The sequence below is a fragment of the Furipterus horrens genome, unplaced genomic scaffold, assembly GCF_987537825.1.
Source record: "Furipterus horrens unplaced genomic scaffold, mFurHor1.1.pri manual_scaffold_4, whole genome shotgun sequence".
NCBI classification, from domain to species: domain Eukaryota; kingdom Metazoa; phylum Chordata; class Mammalia; order Chiroptera; family Furipteridae; genus Furipterus; species Furipterus horrens.
The window spans coordinates 50,734,331-50,755,488 of record NW_028327174.1 but is presented as its reverse complement, the minus strand read 5'-3'; the positions used below and the strand labels follow the sequence as shown (position 1 = coordinate 50,755,488).

At 40.7% G+C, this 21,158-nt stretch overlaps 1 protein-coding gene across 1 annotated transcript in view; it reads left to right on the top strand.

Annotated features, from left to right (window-relative positions):
- Nucleotides 1-18,377, top strand: part of LIMA1 (LIM domain and actin binding 1) — an 86,585-nt gene extending 68,208 nt beyond the window's left edge. The window contains exons 8-11 of the mRNA XM_090273144.1: nt 2,523-2,580; nt 4,131-4,240; nt 11,522-11,655; nt 16,685-18,377. Of these exons, the coding sequence (XP_090129270.1) occupies nt 2,523-2,580; nt 4,131-4,240; nt 11,522-11,655; nt 16,685-17,696 (1,314 nt within the window). The 3' untranslated portion in view covers nt 17,697-18,377. The remainder of the gene's footprint in view (nt 1-2,522; nt 2,581-4,130; nt 4,241-11,521; nt 11,656-16,684) is intronic.
- Nucleotides 18,378-21,158: the final 2,781 nt, after the last annotated feature.

The window sequence follows — 21,158 nt, the reverse complement described above, 5'->3', positions numbered from 1 at the left end:
ATCCTTCCAAAAGGTGAAGAGATAATTAAAATTAGTTAAGAGCAAGAGTTCTCAAACTTATTTCAGAGTAACAGACTTTTAAAGGTTTGCTGTATTGACAGAATACCAACAGGAACTCATGAGATATTTACACACTTGGTTGGACCAAAGTAGACACACAAAAAATGGTCTCAGATTAATGGCTACACAATTTGAATCATAGACTAGAACTGGAAAAAATTTAGAAAAATTGAATCACTTTACAAAAACATTAAAATCTATGTTGAAATAATAAGACAGAATACTTGGCAGTAATGTGTTTCATAGTCATAAAATTGTCAAATAAATTGTATCCTTGCAACAGTGGGCTCAGGCATTAGTCACATGGGTCACATGTCACACATATCAAGCGAGTTTTCTCATTAGACAGCCTGGGTTTCCCATTTTTTAAGTGGAAGATTGTCTTAAGAATAACTAAGTAAATATGTTTGAATTTTTCTTATATATTATAAAAAGGACATTTTAGCCCTGGTGAGTGTGGCTCAGTGGCTTGAGTGCTAGCCTGCAAACCAAAGGGTTACCAGTTCAATTCTCAGTCAGGGCACATGCCTGGGTTGCGGGTGAGGTCCCCAGTTGGGAGCACATGAAAAGCAACCTTGATATTTCTCTCACATATCAGTGTTTCTCTCCCTCCCTCCCTTCCCCTCTCCCTAAAAATAAATAAATAAAATCTTTTTTTTAAAGACATTTTAGGGGAAAATATTCCCAGCATTGAAATCCCCCAGTCTACTTTAGGAGCATAGTTTGAGAAATGATCCTTGGGAAAATAGTGCTTAGGCTGTTCCTATCCCTATATCTAATTTCATGTTTTCTTGACTGGGTTCATGATTTGAAACTGGAACTCTGTGCTGAACTAGAGAATGGGAACATTTTAATTATAACCTAAAAGAGCATCAGTGCAACTGAACCATGAATTGGGGAGTGGGTGGGGAGAAAAGGTGTTAAAGTTAGGGCATCGTCTTCAGGCACATACTGCAGGTTCATAAATGCTTAGCTGCCTTAAAATTCATAAAAATTTTCAGAGCCTCAGTTATCCTTTTGGCTATTTGCCTAGTGTTTGTTAACCAACACCGAAGAACTAGCTGAACTTCTATTTGTTGCAAAAGAACACATTAATGCTAGGGTAAACTTGCCTCAAATGGAATATTTTGTACAGATATCCATCCATTTCTCCTCTTGTGAATGAATTTGTACTTTCCTTTAATGAAATGTTTGAGCAAAATCTCACGTGCTGTCTCGTGGCTGTTCCTGCAGTGAAGTCATCTGGTTGGACACGTGCAATGATGTCATGATTGGCATTAATTTTACCCTTTTGGTTCAAGGTGATCAAATTAGAGGTGAGAGAAGAACATCCTGGGATGAATGCACCTACTAATTAGCAAGAACTAAAGAGGTTTTTATGGCCATGCACAACTTTCAGAAAACTTATTTCATATCATTAAATGAAATAATGCATGTAAGGTGATCATTTCAGTGATTAATAGTAAATACTCGGTAAATATTGGATGTTATTATACTGGCTCATTTTATACCATGTCAGAATTCCTGTAATGAAAAGAGAGTAGTGGGAAAAACAACCATGCTGTAATTCAGGTGCAGTCAGGCAACAACTTGATCTCCAGTATTTTATCATAAGTTTATTCAGTACATTATATAGCCCGATGTAAACTCTCAGCATCACTCATAAAATCCCTGACATCTGAGTGGAACAATTATTACATGAAGAGTGCACATTCAGTCGACCCTCATTTTTTGTGTGGAGGAAGATACCAGGAAGGCCTAGGGGCCAGTAAAAAGGAGAGAGAAAGTTAGTAGAAAGTTCTTTTATTTAAATTTGATGGCTTCTGGGGAAAATATATACCGATACATAAGATCTGCTATCTTGTTAAATACTGCTATTTTGAGAGTGGGATTAAAAAGAGAAACTAACCTTGAAGGTAATATCCGAGGTTGGTTTTAGATAAATTTGTTTTATGGCTATATGAAAGTCTTAGGTGCTGGCAATCTTGTTTCAGCAGAATGTATTTGGTTAGGAAATAAAGAGCTAGGGAATTAAAAGACTAAGACTAATTTCTATACGTAAAGACTTTATTTTGCCTAGGAGTGAGTTATGGTTATATGAGTTATGGTTTGTGGTGAGGAGCTTTGGTCTCCCTGATAGAGGGCTTTGTTTGCCCCCCACCCCCACCCCCTTTAAGAATCAAAAGATATGGTTTGGGAGTTCTTTTATAAAGGGAGATGATGCACAATTTTGGCAGCAGAATGCAGTCTGTTTCTGGCCTTACTCTGTAATTGAGAGGCATGTTAATATCCTCATAAAAGACATTTTGTTGCCTCTTGTTTAAATGCTCAGCTGTTCTGGGGCCCATTATTTCCTACAGGCAGCCACTGACTGACTGGAGTCAGCAGGTTTCTATGGCATTAACAGCAGTTTGCTCATTTATTTTTAATGTGATTTTTAATCCCACCCCTCTTTTTTGTAGGGTTCTGCAACTGAGAATAGCCTGGCAGCCTGTTCCACCCCTGCTGAAGCTGACTTCCGTAAGTATTCGTTCTTAGATCTAGACGGTGAAGCTTTTGTTCTCTGTCCCATATTTGGTGGTGAAGGGGGGGTGTCTCTCCATTGCTCTCTGTGTTGAGAAAGTAACATTAAGTTCAGTTCATCAGATCTTTCACTTGGTTTTAAGAACCGATGCTTGAATACGCTTCATACATTTCATGGCTTAGGGAGAAGTTAAATTTAATTATATATGGTTAACTTGGGGCAAAATGAATACTTCTGGTACTTCTCTTATTGAACTTATCCTACTTTTTGTATCAAATCTTTTCAGGTTTAAAGCTGTAAAAACGAATTTTGAAGTTTCATTTTAATAAAAGTTTGGCCAAGGATTTCATTCATGTAAAGGGAGAAAGAATTGATATTTGAGTAACCTATTAAAAATACCTTTCCTACTTATCTAAATGTGTTATCATAGTCCACACTCAAGCCAGATTCTAGAGATTTCACTGTTGATGTTGAATTTGACTACCTTTTCATCCTATTTTGGAGTCATTTTGAGCCTCACTTCTCTCAAAGATAAAAACCTCTTTTTCCTTTGCTATATCTACTTTGATTTTGATTTTCAGTGAATATATATATATATATATATGGATTTCTACCTTCTCCTGGTTAGTTTATTAGACACGGAACACTCGGCAACTAAAGTAGAAGTATGAGCTAAACAAATCTCTAGTGAACCCTACCTTAAAATTTCAGACAGAAACTCTTGCTGCTTGATTCCAGGAACATTCCTTCGCAATCATTTTGCTTGGGCTAGAAATTTTTTTGAGTTTTGACTAGGTTTGCAAAACATTTTTTAAGAATAAGCCTTAACTGTTTAGTACTTTCCTGACTTAACTCTAGATTATAAGGAATTCCTTTATTTTTCCTTGGTAGCTGTGTAAATGACTTTTCTGTGACTCTTCTGAGTTTTCCACATGATGAATGTATTGGCAGGAAATTAATTTATGCAGGCGAGACGTCAGTGATTATGGAAAAAAAAACTTCATGGAGTCTTTTTCCATAATCTTTATCCACAGATATCTGCTCTAGGACTGACCAAAAACAGTGTCAAATTTCTCTCTCTCTCTCTCTCTCTCTCTCTCTGTCTGTCTGTCTCTGTCTCTGTCTCTGTCTCTGTCTCTGTCTCTCTCTCTCTCTCTCTCTCATACATGTTATAAAATTTCTATTTTCAAGCACCCCAGAACAAATTACTGGGAGTGCTAATTATCAAAAAGTCATTAAAATCTATAAACAGCCTTTAGAAATGACAAAAGCTACAGGACAGAACGTTTGTTACATAGAGTGGTCTAGATTGCCACTGTTTGTGGCAAAGGCTGAGAAAGCCTCCTGGCAGAGAACCCGACTTGTGAGAGAACCTAAAAGCATAGCTTCATCATTAGAATATTCCTCAGTAGAAAAGCAGTTGTTTTTCCTGGTGTTGAAATGACCTGTTATTAGTGAAAGTGTCTAAACTTTGCTTTGGGAAGGAACTTTTCTGAGACTTCCCGTGAGGTACCTAAAAAATGTCTTTCTTTTGTAACTCAATCAGGTAATTCCCAGGTGAAGAGTGAGGTCCAGCAACCTGTCCATGCCAAGTCACTAAGTCCAGATACCAGAGCCTCCAGCCTTTCTGAAAGTTCTCCTCCCAAAGCAGTGAAGGTATGATGGCAATTTCTCTCTGAGCCTTTAGACATTGGTTTGCTAGTGGAGCTTACTTTACCTTCTATCATTATATTCATTATAACCCGTTTTTGCTTTCCTGGGGATGAAAATACCAAATAAGGACACACTTAAGGCCAGTTACTTTTCCTGGAAGTCTTGCTGCTTCTGCTCAGATGTTTGGAGCAGAAAGTGGGGAGGCTCACTAATAGCACTCAGTGAGAAATATGGAAAACTCATGAAAGTTTTAAGAAAACCTGAAGTTAAAGAAAATAACCTGATTTCTTTTAAGTCCAAGTTCATAAATCTGTGAATGGGTAAAAGATCACAAAATGGGAAATATGAGAAATCCATTAAACTAAAATCAGCCCATTGGACAGGAATGTGCAATGTCAACTTCAAGAGCATGGCTCCCCAGTCTGAGGAACTTGACCATCACATGATTAGTGGTCAGCATATTTAAAGAAAAAAATGTGACATTCCAGTGGGGGTTGGCCAGCCTATTTACTGTAAAAATGGACATTCAACTAATACTTATGCTTTGGTATAATATTAAATGTTAAGGAATGTACAAAATTTTTGTACCCCCTTGCCAAATATTTTACTTGGCTAGTCAACCTGTGGTCTCTTTTTATTCACCAATTTTTTAAAACCATCTTTTCCCTTTCTATGAACAAATATATATTTCCATAAAAATAAAAAAATAAAAAAATCCAACACCTGTTGTAGGCTGATTATTATTAAAACTGACTTTTTGTGTGTGTGTCCTCACCTGAGGATATGCTTATTGATTTTTAGAATGAGGGAAAGGGAGGGACAGGGAGAGGGAGAGAAACATCCATGTGAGAGAGAGACATTGATCAGTTCCTTCTCATACATGCCCCCCAACCAGGGAGTGGGCCCATAACCTTAGGCATGTGCCCTGACTGAACCACACAGGCCAGGGCTGACTTGTGTTGATTGAATGCTTTGCTAATATTGTGCTAATTTACTCACTGGAATTAATGACAAAACATATCCACGTTACTTTAGTGTCTTTCTCCTCTGATGTTCTCTTAAGTTTTGTTTCAGAACTTAACATTTGAGAGAAAATGTTAAGCAGCAGAGGCAGATTAAGGTTAGTTGAGGCCCTGGGCACAGGAGAAAATATTGGGCCCCTTAAAAAAAAGAGAGAGACAGGGAAAATAAAAATACATGTTAACCATATTTTATGCAGCGTAGTAATGAAACCAAACTTGGTGTCATTAGAAAAAAGTGTAAAATTTGGGTTTTGCGGGGCCCTTCAGAAGTCGGGGTCCAGGGCATGTGCCCAGTGCGCCTGCCACTAAATCTGCCTCTGCTCAGCAGGCAGAATTAGTTTTCAGGTAGTTTATACTGGCCCATCCTCACGCACACGTCTGCTGTGCTTGTATCTCTCACCTGTGGGCATGTGTGGTTCCTTAATGAAAGTTCTAGTGCACAAAAAAGATGAAGAGGACATGGGTGAGGAAAGGGGAGAATCCAGAACTTAAAGGACAGATTAAAAAGGGAGGAGGGGTAAAGAAGGTAAACATGACCATTTTTTTGGGTTTTGTTTTTTAAGATTTTAAAATCTATTTTTAGAGAGAGGGGAAGTGGGGGAGAAAGAGAGGGAGAGAAACACGGATCTCCCCCAACCAGGGGCCTGGCCTGCAACCTAGGCATGTGCCCTGGCTGGGAATTGAACTGGCAACCTTTCGGTCTATGGAGTGATGCCCAACTCACTGAGCCACATCAGTCAGGGCTAAACATGAACATTTTAAAGGAAGCAGAGATTCGTGAGGAGAGTAAAGTTCATTGAAAAAGTTAGAGAATGTAGCAAGAGAAAGCAAGTGTAGGGAGGAAGAACTGAGTTACAGGGATTGAATTTGCACGTGTACTCAACATGACCCTCTCCTCTTCTGGCCTTAAAGATCTGCTCATGCTGTCATCAGCACTTTCTTTTCCAGTATTTGGAGTCCAACAAAGTAGCAAATGCCATGGGGTTAATTTCCTCTCCAACAACAGCGCTGTCCAGATGTTAGTCCTTGGGTTATAGTTCTGGATCAAGGACAGCTAGCAAATCTGACTTGGCCATGGATTCTGTGTGACTGAGTGAGTAGGGAAATTCCATGGCCAACCTAAGAACTGAAATCTCTTCTGGAGTATTTTTGAATTCTCAATCCAGTCTTAAATCCCTCCTTTAACTACTAGACCAGACCTCCTAGTCCTTAAGATCCTTCCTGATTCAAACTCCAGGGTCTCAGCTAATGAACAATGAGCGACAGACACCTCACTTAGATCTTCCTGGCATACCACAAAGAGGAGATGGAGCTAAAGTGCCCTATGTACCTTCCCCAGACCCGTGCCTACTTCTTTGGCCCTGGTCACTCAGCAGTAGAATGCAGACAGGCCTGCTTTCACCAGCCATACACCTCAGGTTTTGAACATTGTCTGAAGACTGGAGTAAACTAGCTGGCTGCCTATGTCTGCCCATGGTTCAAAGCTCAAATGGTTATGGTGCATGGAGCCTGGGGTGGGACTCAATCGCATCTCCACTTTTGTTTAAGAGCAGTCTATTTTCTCTTCCTCATATTTACCCTTTATATTCTGCAGGCAAGTATATAGGGACTTTTGTATTTATAGGAAGACCTACTGGCATAACTGGTCTCATGACTATAGACCAGGCAACAGAAATTATTTCTTCATTTTGGGAAGAATGAACTTGTTTATTCAGAATAGATTTTTGGATCCCATGCAACCTGGGAAAACTCTTCCTTAGTGCCTTGTCAGTTATTGAAAATAGGACATCTAAGGTCGAAACTGAGTTCATTTCAAATTTTAGCTTAATTTTTTTTAAAATGATACTGGTCTTTAAAAGTGAGGATTTTATATATTTTGAACACTGGCCTAATAACTCAGTTGATGAGACATGATGCTAATGAAGCTGAAGTTGCAGGTTCCTTCTCAAAAAGGGTGTTGTTCGGGGTGCAGAGCTCAGTGGACCCTGTGAAAAGGATCAGAAGGTTTTGACTCAAGAGGCTCAGAAGTCTCTTAAGCTTTATGTTCTCCCACTGAAAGAAGTTATTCCCTACATGTTCCCAAAGGGGAGGATAAGGGAGAAAATACAAGATGTTGCTGGCCCTGGAAACACCAGCTCTACCCACTGTGTCCAGGACAGCCCGGCCCCAGGCTTCCTTGGCTAGTCCTGCTGATGAGTGTGGAAAGAAAACAGGAGACTGCATGAGAGCACATGCCCTGTGGCACCCGCTCCTTGCCCTGCCAGCTGTCCCTTCCTCTACAGACAGGGTAGGAGGTTTGATGCTTTTTTTGCAAAGTGATCAGAATTATGCTAGAAGGGCATCCAGAATCTTTTCTCACTGTCTACATTACTAGTGCTTTCTCAGAGCACTAGCCTTTCCTCTACATGGAGAGCAGTTTATTTAAGATATGAATATCCCCAAAATGCTTTCAAAAAGTTTCACAGAAAGCTAGGGGAAGGGTTAAGGCTGTACAGAATTGGCCCAATCATTTACTGTGTGGTGAAGAATTTTAATTTAATTACTTAGGTATTTTGCACAGATTGGTAGGAGGGGATGACAGGCATTTTGTGATGTTCTGAATTTCCTTCTGATTAAAGACTAGTTAGCTTCACTGCCTGTAGCCAGCTGCTGCCTCCCCCACCACACACATATAAACCCCAACTGGAGACTTCATTAGACTAAAAAATATACTTAAGATAGGAGAACGAAGGAATGGAGATGAAGTCATGCAAATTTGTTGGAAAAATAGTTTCAAGTTGATGCTGATTAGCAGAGGCCCTGCAGGATCCCTCAGATGGGAAAGACATGACAGTGTTTATGAACATCAATTATGTATAAATTACCTCATTCATTCCTAAATATCCCAAAGATATTATCTACATATTTTAATTTGAAACAAAGGCTGTAGTTTGTTCAAAGTGCTATAGTGAGATTATTTTCATTTAGGTTAGCATCTGCTCTTCTCCCAAAGAGTTTCTTTTAGTATGAAAATTTAACATTCCAGGAAAAGTTAGAAAATGCTCTGTTGGTTTGTGAGCCCGTAGTTCGGAGTTTTAACTTTACTGACTGTGAGAACTTTGATAAGGCATCTGACATTCCTGCTGCGTTAGTTTCTACGTGTGAAAAGGGGTGAGGGAGGGGAGATGGAAAAACATCTTACATACTGAAAAAATATATATTGTAAAGATTTTCAAGAAGGCCTGACATCTAATATTGGCAGTGTTTTAAATGTAGCTGTGCCAAGTCCGAGCATACCACGAAAGCAGGGGCAGAATGTACGCCAGGCCTACCATAATGCTAGAGATCTGTGGGCATTGACTATGCTTCCTGTTGTCTGAATAGACATGGGGGCAATTACAGAAAAGTGGCTGAGAGCCCAGGACAGAGCAAATAAAGGGAAGGCACAGCCGCAGCCACTCTGGCTTGGCATTATAGCGTGTTGGCATCCTCTTGTCTTTATGAAACTATAAAGGGCCCTTAGGCAACTGCCTCATAAACCTTAAATAATATTAAAAGAGTTTATGTAAAAAGTGAATAGTAATAATGGGACTCTGGTAGGTCTAGCTAGTTAGAAGGCTGTGATTAGTCAGGTATTTGAGCAGCAATCTACAGGCATACCTCAGAGATACTTGGGTTTGGTTCCAGTCCACTGCAATAAAGGGAGTTGTAACTTTTTGCTGATGAAGGATCTTGCCTTTAATTTATTTTTAAAAAAATAACACAACATCTGTGAGACACAATAAAGCAAAGTGCAATAAAACAAGGTATGCCTGTATGATTTTGATATTAAAGAGGAAGAGTAATTTTTCACTTGTGTGGGTAAAGGCTCCATTCAAGAGAGCCACTGTGGGTCAGGCAAGGGAGGTCGGAAGACACTAAACAACTGCTAATGAAACACTCCGTGTGTGGGTGAAGGCTCATAAAAGCCCTCTCTCCTAAGCCTGGGATGTGTTCCAGCCTCAGGTAGATATGAGTGAGGCTGATTTTGCCGCCATTACCAGAATTACATGAAAAAGAAAGAAAACATGGTCTTATTCATAGATCTGAGTCTGTAACTGCGGTACAGCTCAGTTGCAGTAAAGCGCTCCAGGGCGCACCAAATGCTGTGTATTCATTGAAGGTTCCTGTTTGTCTCTTCCAGCTTCTGCTCCTGCTCCTGGTACCTAATTTCTGCTCCTGCCTTCCACTTTCCTCCTAATGTGAGCTCAACTTTCAGCTTTCTCTCAGGTTCTCCCTTCTATTCACTGGGCTGCACCCCTCTGCTACAGTGTGTTCTCTCTGTGTGTGTACAGTGGAGGGCGGCTCTGTAACCCCCCATTCCCCTTTAGCAGAATACTACCCATTTCCTCTTTTACCATGTGAAATTTGTCTCCTGCTCTGTCTTTTCTGACCAGAATGAATACTTATTTTCCTAAGTCAAGTGTTAAAAAATACAGAATTCACCCTGCAGCTGAAAAAGATTTTCAGTCTGATTAAATACATTTGCCTATTACTTTTATATTCTGTGAATTGTGATTCTTACAGGCCCTCTCCAGTGGCTTCAATTGTACTTTTATACCCAATTATTCTGCATTTTAATCTTTCACTTGCTAGACAAGGGCCTAGTCCTTTTAGAGAAACCTAATTAAACTATTCAAGGACATCTCTACTTACGTCCTATCTTGTTAGAAGTGTTCATATATAAAAAAAAAAAAAAAGAATTCGGAGCTCCAAATAATGCCTTAATTACTTCTAACAGCACTCAATATATTAACATTTGATCACATTTAAATATCTCCTTTATGCTTGGTAAACTAGGTTGTAGCCTGTGGTCTTTGATTCTTTTAAGTTTTTCCTTTTTAGGATGTACCCCTAGGAATGGAGGGGGGGCTGTTATTAAGGAGCCATTTCCACTCAGTTCTGCTCCTTGATTCTTAAATCCTTTGGTACTATTTGGGAGTTTCCCACTAATTTTATTAAACTCCTTTTTACAGATCTTTCCCTTTACTTTAATTTTATGCCCATTTTCTGATCTCATTTCCGATCCAAATCTGCTTGAAAAACCATTCCTATTTTTTGCTTTACCTCCTAATGAATCATGTGACAAGTGAACCAAGAGTGTGAATTTTTTTATGGGTCTATTTTCTGGTTTTTTAAATCAACATTCTATCTTGCCCATACCTGGTTTATTTTAGGTTTACCTTAACCATTCAGGTCCTAATTTGCATTATTTCCCACCACACTGGTCTTGGCAGCAAAGGAGCCACCAATATGCCTGTGAGAGCTTCCCAGACACCTTAACTTAAGCTGCTTCTGCATTTACTAGTTGGGGTATTTCTATTGGAGCAAGTGAAGGATTACACACTCCTACGGACTTGGTGCCCACCTCTGGTAGCCATGTAACCATTATCATGTAAAGATTTACAGATTTGCAATTCTGGCTTTCATCAGTGCTAGAATACCAAATCTTTTATATTCTTCAGCATTTGGTTTCCCAGCTAAAACAGCTGTGCTTACCCCACCCTAATTCCACACTTTATAAGCAGTTCATGATTCCCAGTCAGTTATGACTTTCCACTCCCCATTATGTTTATTTTATTCTCCATTGGTTTTTTTAAAAGGTGATAGAACCTATAACTTTATTGGGCTGTGCTTTCTTCTGGAGTCCTAATAAAATAGTTTTGTCTCTTTTAAATTGTTCCATTTATGTGTCAGTTTTGACTTCTTTAAAAAAGATTATGCCTAGTGAATTGAGCAAGTCAAGATTATAAGCAGAGGAAACTAAAAGATGCTTTATCAAAGTGTCTTTTCCTAATTCCCAAAGCCAAATACACTTCCTCTCCTTGAAAATTTTCCCCTTCAGAATTCGTTCTCATAAAACTCTCCTGTTTTTCTTTGGCACTTGAATGAAACAATCCAACTTATTCTCCTGTGTGTGATATTTTCCCATTTCCTGTCTGTGTATGTTGTGTGCATTGTGGTCTGTCTAAGCTTTTCTCTGCAATCCAGCCCTAGTCCTATACCCACCCTCAGTGGCTGCTACACTTAGGGCAGCCGAACAGTTTGGGAAAGGAATGCAGGACAGCCTCTTGGCTTCACAGAGTCAGCTGAGAGAATCATAGTAGACTTAGTGTTCCTGTGAGAATTGACAGACCAGGTTAGGGAGCCATTAGATAACAAAGTACATTTCAGGGCCCATCTCAGCAGAGTACTAACTTATCACTGCCTATGCTAAGTTAAAGTTGTCCTTTCCTTTTCCTAGAAGTTTCAGGCACCTGCAAGAGAGACCTGTGTGGAATGTCAGAAGACAGTCTACCCGATGGAGCGTCTCTTGGCCAACCAGCAAGTGTTTCACATCAGCTGCTTCCGTTGCTCTTATTGCAGCAACAAACTTAGGTAAGCCAGACTAAAACAAGCCATCTCTCTATATAGTTGGACCTCCGGAGGGAGCCTTCTGCTTTTAAAACACTGGTACTAACAGCTATTATGCTGATAGTGTACTATTAGTTGAAGGACCCTTTAAAAAAGGTGAAAAGTACCCTTTAATGACAAGTATTTCATATCACATGATAGCTGTGTTTGGAACTTCTTGGTACATTGATATGTTAATTTACATGTTAGGACTAAAGTTTAAATAATAGGGTTGCAGGTTAAGACCCCCTGTGACCTAATTCAGTAAAATGTTTTCCCTTCGTATCATAGGATCATAAAGTTAAGAAATCTCAGGAGGATACTTCTCTGAGTCCTAACTTCAAAGTGTCCTGAGCACGGTGTAAATGGTAATAATAGCAACAAGAATAGGCCCTGAAGAGCATGTGTTTTTCTGTATGTTGCTTCATTTTCTTTCTGAGAAAATAATCATTATTTCTTCCAAGTAACTCAGAGTATGGATGTAAATGTGCCAAACTGGGGAAATATTCTGTATTAATTTATTTTAATTATAGAGTCTAGAAAAAGGAGTAACTAGTATATTACTTCCTCCAGCTTTCCTGCCAGAGCAAACATCCATTCTAAAATGTTCTTGAAAGATGTCCTGGCATCCATATGACACTTCTGTGGGCTTGATGCTTCACAAAGAGCTAGTGCCAGTATTAGATTGCTGTAGCTCGACAGTGACATTCCCTTCTGTTGAGCCAAAAGATACCTCTCTAACTTTCACTCATCGGTTCTTGACAGATTGATTGACTTTAGAGAGAGAAGAAGGGAGAGAGAAACATTTGTTGTTCCCCTTATTTATTCTTTCATTGGTTGATTCTTCTATGTGCCCTGACTGGGAACTGAACCCACAGCCTAAGCATATCGGGAAGATGCTATAAGCAATTGAGCTACCTGGCCAGGGCTGATTGTTTTGGGGTTTTTTTTTTCCTCTCCAAAGTACATTTTTCTGAATTTTTGAATTTTTATATTTTTTCTGTGGAAATGCTGCTGTTTTTATACCCCCTTTAAAATTTGTTACCCTGTGAGAGACACCAGATCTCCTAACTGGGGTGCTTCCGGCCAAGATAGAGGCATAGGTAGACACCCTTTGCCACCCTCCACAACAATAAGAAATACGACTACCTCAAAACTAAAAACAATCAGAACTACCAGAAAATCGAACTCCATGGAAATCCAACAAACAAAAAAAAAAAGGAAGTAATACTCACCGAGACAGGTAGAAGGGGCAGAGCCGGGGCTGAGAGGACATGGTGTGGCACTGGAGGTGGGAGCGGCAAGGCAGTGGCTGTGGCCAGCTGGCAGAAAGCACAGTCACATATTATAGAAGTTGAAGGGGCCACCTGGGAAGCGATCACAGCCCCTCACCAGACCGTGCAGCTCCAGGTTCTAGCACTGGGGAAAATAAAGCCTCATTGCTTCTGACCATGAAAACCGGGTGGGGGGGGGGGTTGGGCTGTCAGAAGAGACTACTGGTCTCTCAGCAGAGGCCGTTTGTTTAGAGGACCCCCACAGTCCTAGAACGTCCGCAAAACCACTCTCTCTGGGAACCACAGTCAGGGTAACAGCTAGAGAGGTGCCAGTACAATACGGGAAGCAGGAGAAGTGCCTGGAAAAAGGGTGAGTGCTGAGCAAGTAGCATGGTTCCCTCTCACACCCCTCCCTGACATACAGCGCCACAACATGGTGAAATGGGTCACTCTACATTGACGAATACCTAAGTCTCCGCCCCTTAGAATGCAACAGGTGTGAAAGCTCTAATACACAAAGCAACACAGAAGTCTGTCAAGTTGAGGAGACAGAGAAGTATGGCCCAAAAGACGGAGCAGATCAAAGTTCCTGTGGGAGAACTAAGTGACAAGGAGATAGCCAGCCTAACAGACACCAAGTTCAGAACACTGGTGATAACAATGCTCACAGACTTGAGAGACATGCTTGAGTATGGCAAATGCATAAGGAAAGAAGTGAAGGCTATGCTAAGTGGACGAAGGAAAATCCACATGAAATCAATGGTGAAGGGAAGGAAGCCAGGGCTGAAATCAATGATTTAGAACATAAGGAAGAAATAAACAGTCAACCAGTACAGGATGGGGAAACAAGTGAAAAAAAACAAGGAGAGTCTTAGGAACTTCTGGTACTTTAAATGTACCAACATCTGAATCATAGGGATGCCAGAAGGAGAAGAGGAAGAGCAAGAAATTGAAAATTTATGTGAAAAAATAATGAAGGAAAAATTCCCTAATTTGGCAAAGGAAATAGACATAGTCCAAGAAGCACAGAGAGTCCCAAACAAGCTAGACCAAAAGAGGACCACACCAAGACACATCATAATTAAAATGCCAAAGGTTAAAGATAAAGAAAGAATCTTTAAAACAACAAGAGAAAAGAGTTATCTACAAAGTGGTGCCTGTAAGACTAGCAGCTGATTCTCAAAAGAAACTTTGTGCGCAAGAAGGGACTGGCAAGCAGTATTCAATGTAATGAAAAGCAAGGACCTACAACTTACCTCGGGTCCACCATCTCGAGCTCTCTGTCAGTCGACTTGGAGGTCAACCGGAGAATCGCCAGGGCAGCCACAGTTATGGCCAGACTGAACCGGCGAGCGTGGAACAATTCCAGCCTCACTGAGAAAACCAGACTGCGCATCTACCAAGCCTGCGTACTCAGCACTCTCCTCTATGGCAGCGAGACGTGGACCACCTACGCAAGGCACGAAAGGAAACTCAACAGCTTCCACATGAGGTGCCTGCGACGCGTCCTGCATGTCGCCTGGCAGGATAAGGTCCCCAACACCGGGGTGCTGAAGCGAGCCAATATGAGCAGTTTGCATGCAGTTCTTAGCGAGAGACGCCTCAGGTGGCTCGGCCATGTCAAAAGAATGGATGCAGGCCGTATCCCCAAAGACCTCCTCTACGGCGAGCTAGCAGAAGGCAAGAGGATGACAGGGCGCCCAAAACTGCGGTTCAAAGACATCTGCAAAAAGGACATGACACAATGCTCCATCAATCTCAACACATGGGAAGTTCAAGCAGACGACCGCCTAGCCTGGAGGCTCGCGGTCAGGCAAGGTACGTCACGCGCGGAGGCTGCGCGCAACGAGGAGGCGGTCCAGAAAAGATCGAGGCGGAAGCAGCGTCAGCAGCAGCAACAACAGCCATCTGCCTTCACCTGTACCAAGTGCGGCAGGGATTGTCACTCCCGAATCGGACTGCACAGCCATTCTCGGCGGTGCAGATAGACTCTCAAGAAGCTACGCCATCGTCTCTCGAGACGGACGGCTGCCGACGACGACGACGACAACCAAGATTACTCTATCCAGCAAAGCTATCATTTAGAATGGAAGGGCAGATAAAGTGCTTCCCAGACAAGGTAAAGCTGAAGGAGTTCATCATCACCAAGCCATTATTATATGAAATGTTAAAGGGACTTATTTAAGAAAAAGAAGATCAAAACTATGAACACTAAAATGACAATGAACTCACAACTATCAACAACTGAATCTAAAAAATAAAAACAAAATCCAACTAAACAGACCAGAATAGGAATAGAATCATAGGTACAGGGATCATTTGGAATGTTATCAGCTGGGAGGGGAAAGGGGGAGAAATGGGGAAATGGTACAGGGATTAAGAAGCATAATTGGGCCCTGGCTGCTGTGGCTCAGTGGATTGAGCATCGGCCTGCGAACCAAGTGTCGCTGGTTCGATTCCCAGTCAGGGCACATGACTAGGTTGCATGTCAGGTCCCCAGTTGGGGGCGCAAATGAAAGGCAACCACACATTGATGTTTCTCTTCCTCTCTTTCTCCTTTCCTCTCTCTCTAAAAAAATAAAATAAAATAAAATAAAAAACAAAATAAAGAAACAAATAAATGAATAAATTATAAAAAAAAAAAGAAATATCAATACTAATTAAAAAAAAAAAAAAGAAGCATAATTGGTTGATAGAAAATAGACAGGGGGGAGTTAAGAATAATATAGGAAAGGGTGAAGCCAAAAAACTTATATGCATGACCCATGGACATGAACTGAGGTAGATGGGACTCCTGGAAGGAAGGGGGGTACTGAGTGGAAGGGAGCAAAGGGAAAAAAATTGGAACAACTGTAACAGCATAATCAATAAAATACACTTTTTTAAAAATCTCCTACTGGCTTGTCTAGCACTGACATTCAGATAGACTTATTTCCCGGCTACTACTCACTGTTCTCCTATTAACTGTAGCTTACTTGTATTCAGTCACTAGTATCTGTTGAGTGCCAGTTATTTGCAGCACATTATACCTATTCCTGTAGAGGTGTGCTTTTAAGTTATAACACAAATAGGAAACAAGGAAGACGAAGATTCAGCTTTTTACAAAGGAATATCATTATAGGAGTTATAGGTTATAAATGCTTAGGAATTACATGAGTGATGAGAGATAGGCAGGATTACCTAAGCAAGACTTCCTGGATGAAGTTATGTTTTTTTAAACAGTTTTGACAACGGGTAATGAAATCATTTGAGAATGGGAGCATGAGCCCTGGCTGGTGGCTCATTTGGTTGGAGTGTTGTCCCTTACACCAAAAGGTTGCAGGTTCAATCCCCAGTTGGGGTGCATGTGAGAGGCAACCAGTCTATGTTTCTCTCTCTCTCTCTCTCTCTCTATCTATCTATCTATCTCCCCCTCCCTCCCTCTCTTCCTCACTCTCTAAAATCAATAAATATATCCTCAGGTGAGGATTTAAAAAAAAGAAAAGAAAATGGGAGCATGAATCGAGTAGAAGAATGTCTTGTGAAGGTACAGGTCTAGAAGTGAGCATGTTTTTTATAAGGATAATAGAACAATTGTGCTTAAAGAGGATAGAGATTCCTAGGAGATTGATATGCTTTTACAGATATTTTTCGCAAGTATCCTATTCTGAAAACACTGGCATTGCCAGATTTCAGCCTGCTGGTGTAAATAAGAATATACAGATTTGTTAACTTTATGCTCTTTTCTCTTTTAACAACAGCCTAGGAACATATGCATCATTACATGGGAGAATCTATTGCAAGCCTCACTTCAATCAACTCTTTAAATCTAAAGGCAACTATGATGAAGGCTTTGGGCACAGACCACACAAGGATCTGTGGGCAAGCAAAAATGAAAATGAAGAGACACTGGAGAAACCAGCCCAGCTTCCAAATGCAGGGGAGACCCCTCAGAGCCCAGGGGTAGAAGATGCCCCCATTGCTAAGGTGGGTGTGCTGACCGCAAGTATGGAAGCCAAGGCCTCCTCTCAGCCAGAGAAAGAAGACAAGCCAGCTGAAACCAAGAAGTTAAGGATCGCCTGGCCACCCCCTACTGAACTTGGCAGTTCAGGAAGTACGTTGGAGGAAGGGATCAAAGTATCCAAGCCCAAATGGCCTCCTGAGGATGAAATCAGCAAGCCTGAAGCTCCAGAGGATGTAGATCTGGATCTGAAGAAACTAAGACGATCTTCCTCCCTGAAGGAAAGAAGCCGCCCGTTCACTGTAGCAGCTTCGTTTCGAACCACTTCCATAAAGAGCCCAAAAGCCTTGTCTCCACCTTTCAGGAAGGGCTGGAGCATGTCAGAGCAGAGTGAGGAGGGTGCAGGAGGAATAGCAGCAGGAAGGAAACAAGTGGAAAATGCCAACACCTCTGAGAAGAATGGGAGTGTGGGAAAAACAACCTGGCAAAACAAGGAATCTAAAGGAGGAGATGCAGGGAGGAGAAGAAGTAAGGAAGTTTATAGTTTGGAGACAGGGAGTGAGAATCTTGTAGAAAATGGTGCAAATTTAGGTGAAGATGATAGAAACCTTTTCAAACCGCAGTCTCCAGTAGAACCCAAGCCTCCAAGTTGGTCCAGCTTTGCAGACAACACCTCCAGTAAAGAATTCACTACTCAGAATCAGAAGTCCCAGGATGTGGGATTCTGGGAGGGAGATGTAGTCAAAGAGCTGTCTGTAGAGGAGCAGATAAAGAGAAATCGGTACTACGATGAGGATGAGGATGAGGAATGATAAATTGCAATGGTGCTGGGCCTTCCTTTTGTGCTAGTGTTAGTGAGCCACTGCCCTTTATCAGAGTGATGTATGTAAACAGTTCCCTTAGCATGAACTGTAATTTATGTGGAAGTAATTTTGGGAAACAGTTCTTGCTTCAGAAAAAATCCCATACTGCAGTTTATCTCTAAATACTAGAGATAACATTACCTAAATCCTCTATTTTAGCCATGGTGATATACATAAATGCTTTAAGGTCTTTCAAGGGATGAAGGGAATATCCCAACTGATACAGTCCAAATTCCACTGTATTCCCAAAAGGCAGTATGAAATAGATGATTAGTATAGTACACTGTTACACTAAAAATTCAATCATACAGAGGGATTTAGGGGCCTAAACATTATGACTGAATGCACTTTAGTATAAAGGGCACAGTTTGTATATTTTTAAATGAATACCGATTTATTTAGTATTCATCTGTTAAGAGATCAAATATTTAGTCTTTTTTTTAAATTTAGGTTAATTTTCTTACTCAAATATAGATGAGAAATTTATTGCTTTGCATCCTTCTCTCTAAACAACACCCTGACTTGGATTCTTGAGATATAACAAAACCATCTTTCTAAAGTACCGTTTGAGCACCTTTGGTGCTTGAAGAGATCCACTGTCTCCCAGATAAACTATAATATTTGCCAATGTGATTGCTTTCTTCTCTGATGGTGTCCTTATAATTTGCTGAAAGATGCAATATTTTAATAAGATCATTTATATTGCTGTTTGCCATTGTGCATGTTAGAGCAAAATGAGTTTAAAGAAGGAATAACAGGAAAAAATGCCTTAAACCACTTGAGCTCAGACTCCCCCCAAACCCTGTATGTCACTTCTGATATCCCATTTCTGGGACACTAGTTTTAAAATTCCTATCAACTCTGAAATGAATTGATTTTTATGGCAGACAGTATTCCTAGGGTGCAATTAAAACCAATTATAGCCTTTATGGGGGGTGGTTTCTAGTATTAAGGCTTTGGAACAACATTTGTTGTACATAATTGATATTCCAAATTATATGTGGGGAAGAGAAGTGTTTAAGCTATAGGCTTTTCTTTGTACTGCATTTTTAGAGATTTAGCTCTAATATTTTTTAGAGATGTAAAATATTCTGCGTTCTTACAATCTTGCTTAGTCTGAAACATTTTTATTCAATAAAGCTTCTTACATTTGAACTTTTCAATGTTTCTTTTCCATTATTATTTTTTTACATTGTTACAGTCTCAGGACCTACTTTTACTTCAGCAGTTTGAGAAGAAAAGGGTATGATGTGGTTTAAGTGAAGTGCTATGAGTATATATGACCACTTGGTGGTGGTATTGGGATGTTTTTTGGGCTTTCATGCTCCCTAAAAGAAGACAATTTTTTCTTGAAAATTGAAAGCAATTTGACGAGAGAATTAATGTGCACTTTCAAAATGAGCCATTTGTTTTCCAATTCAAAATTCAAAGAGTTTTTTTTTTTAGTGTCAATTGTATTCAACATTTAATAATTTACCTTACAATTACGCCTAACATACCAAATGGAATTTCCAAATGCCTCTGCTGAAAATGGACTTGTTTTCCACTCTGAGCAGAGGCATAGTTGGTTATTTGATTTCCTTGCCTGTACAAGCAACTGACACAATTGTTAAGGCACTTTTTTTTAAATGGGAGTGTGGATTTTCTTGAAGATAAGCATGCTTTTAAGTTATCTGTAATGTTTTCCAGGGGTACTGTGTTTCAAAGTTTTGCTTGGTCTTCTAAGTGGGTGGCAGGGTGCTACTTTCTGCTTTTGCCCCACCACAAGCTAAATAAAGTCAGAAAACCTTGTTCACTGAAGTTATCCAGAAGCTCTTGCTGACCTTCATAAAATATCCAATCCTGGCTTGAGTGTAGCTGCTTTTACTGTGTGACTTACTGCTACTCTTAACTCATCCACATGCTACAGTATCGACTGACTTTATACAAAAAAGCCTGAGTGGCTATGGCTGGCATTTGTATATCAGGTACATGGGGACTGAGATTACACTTAGAAAAACCCTTTTCTATATTTTTCAAAGGCTAAGGTAGACACATTATAGGTATAGAGAGTAGAGACAAAGACTAGCTCCATAATCAATGTAGTAAAAGGATGTCATTTCAAGAGAATGACGAGAAAATAATAAAGTCTTAGGGGGGAAAAGGCAGCCAAACCAAAAGTGTTTATTGTTTATTTTCTCAGCTCTACTTAATGAAGGCAACTTGTTTGGACTGGACATGTCAATGGTGGCAATATGACGATGTGAATTTCTCATTGGTGAAGCAGGAAAAGGGGCCAGCTTAGGACTTGAGGTGGTTGAGGAGACTCTTCATGACTGCTACAGAGCCAATTTAGTTCCATCATCTTGCTGGTGGCATCGCTCCTGGCCAAAGTGAAAGCTGCACCAAGTTCATTTTCATTACATATTTCATGAGCAACTATTTTGTAACAGCCAAGAGGTTGAGAAATGGTACAAATGTGTTTTTCTAGGGACCGATCTTGAGACCAAGATCATTGAGCGCTGGTTCCTGTATGCCAAGTGAGCATGCTCTCTCTGTTCCTTGGGACTCAGATTTAAACACCCATGGGATCAGGGAGGCATTACTTCTTTTAAAATGTATCTGGGATATAGAGTAGTTACCACTAAGCTACTGCTGGTTTTGGAGAAAAGTGGTTTCAGGCAGTGGTTCTCAGACCAGCAGCAAAGTCATTGCCTGAGTCTGTTAGAATGAGAAATATGAATTCATTGGACCCTCTCCTAAACCTCTGGAATCAAGCCCTTCCGATGGGGCCCAGGAAACTTTGAACAAACTCTCCATGTGGGATGGAACAAGCTAATGCCTGAGCTGGAGCACACTGAAGTTGGAGAACCACTGAGCTAAAGAAACCCTACTCTACTCTTTAGAATGGCTGTTTTGTTGTTGTTGGGTTTTGTTATTGCTGTTGCTGTTGTTTCCCTTCTTCCTCTCTCTGAAACCCTTTAAATTGTGGGTAAGCATGCCATACTAGTTATAGAGTTACTTTATCTGTCCTCAGACAAGAGGCAGAGATTTAGATTTTTAAACCTTTCTTAAGACCATTCTATTAGCCTTTGGTGGTGGAGAGGAGTAAGCAGGTCCCGGTGAGATGGCAATAGAAATCCTAGTGAAAAGGAGGTTGGAAGTAGAGATGGGTAGGACCTGCCTGGGAGCAGGAACAGCTTTGAATCGGCTAGGCTTGGAAAAAGAAATATCCCCATTAGGGAGCTAGGCCTGGAAATAAGGGGTGTGGCGGTAATTGGACGGGTGAGAGAAGGTGAAGCGTGGCCGAAACCGGTAGCAAAGAAGGGCGGGACTAGAGTTGTGAGGCCTGTAGGGGTGGGGCCAGAGTTGGGCGGGGGCGGAGCAGGAAGGTTGGGGCGGGGCTCCAAGGCGGGGTTGGGGCTGAGTGTA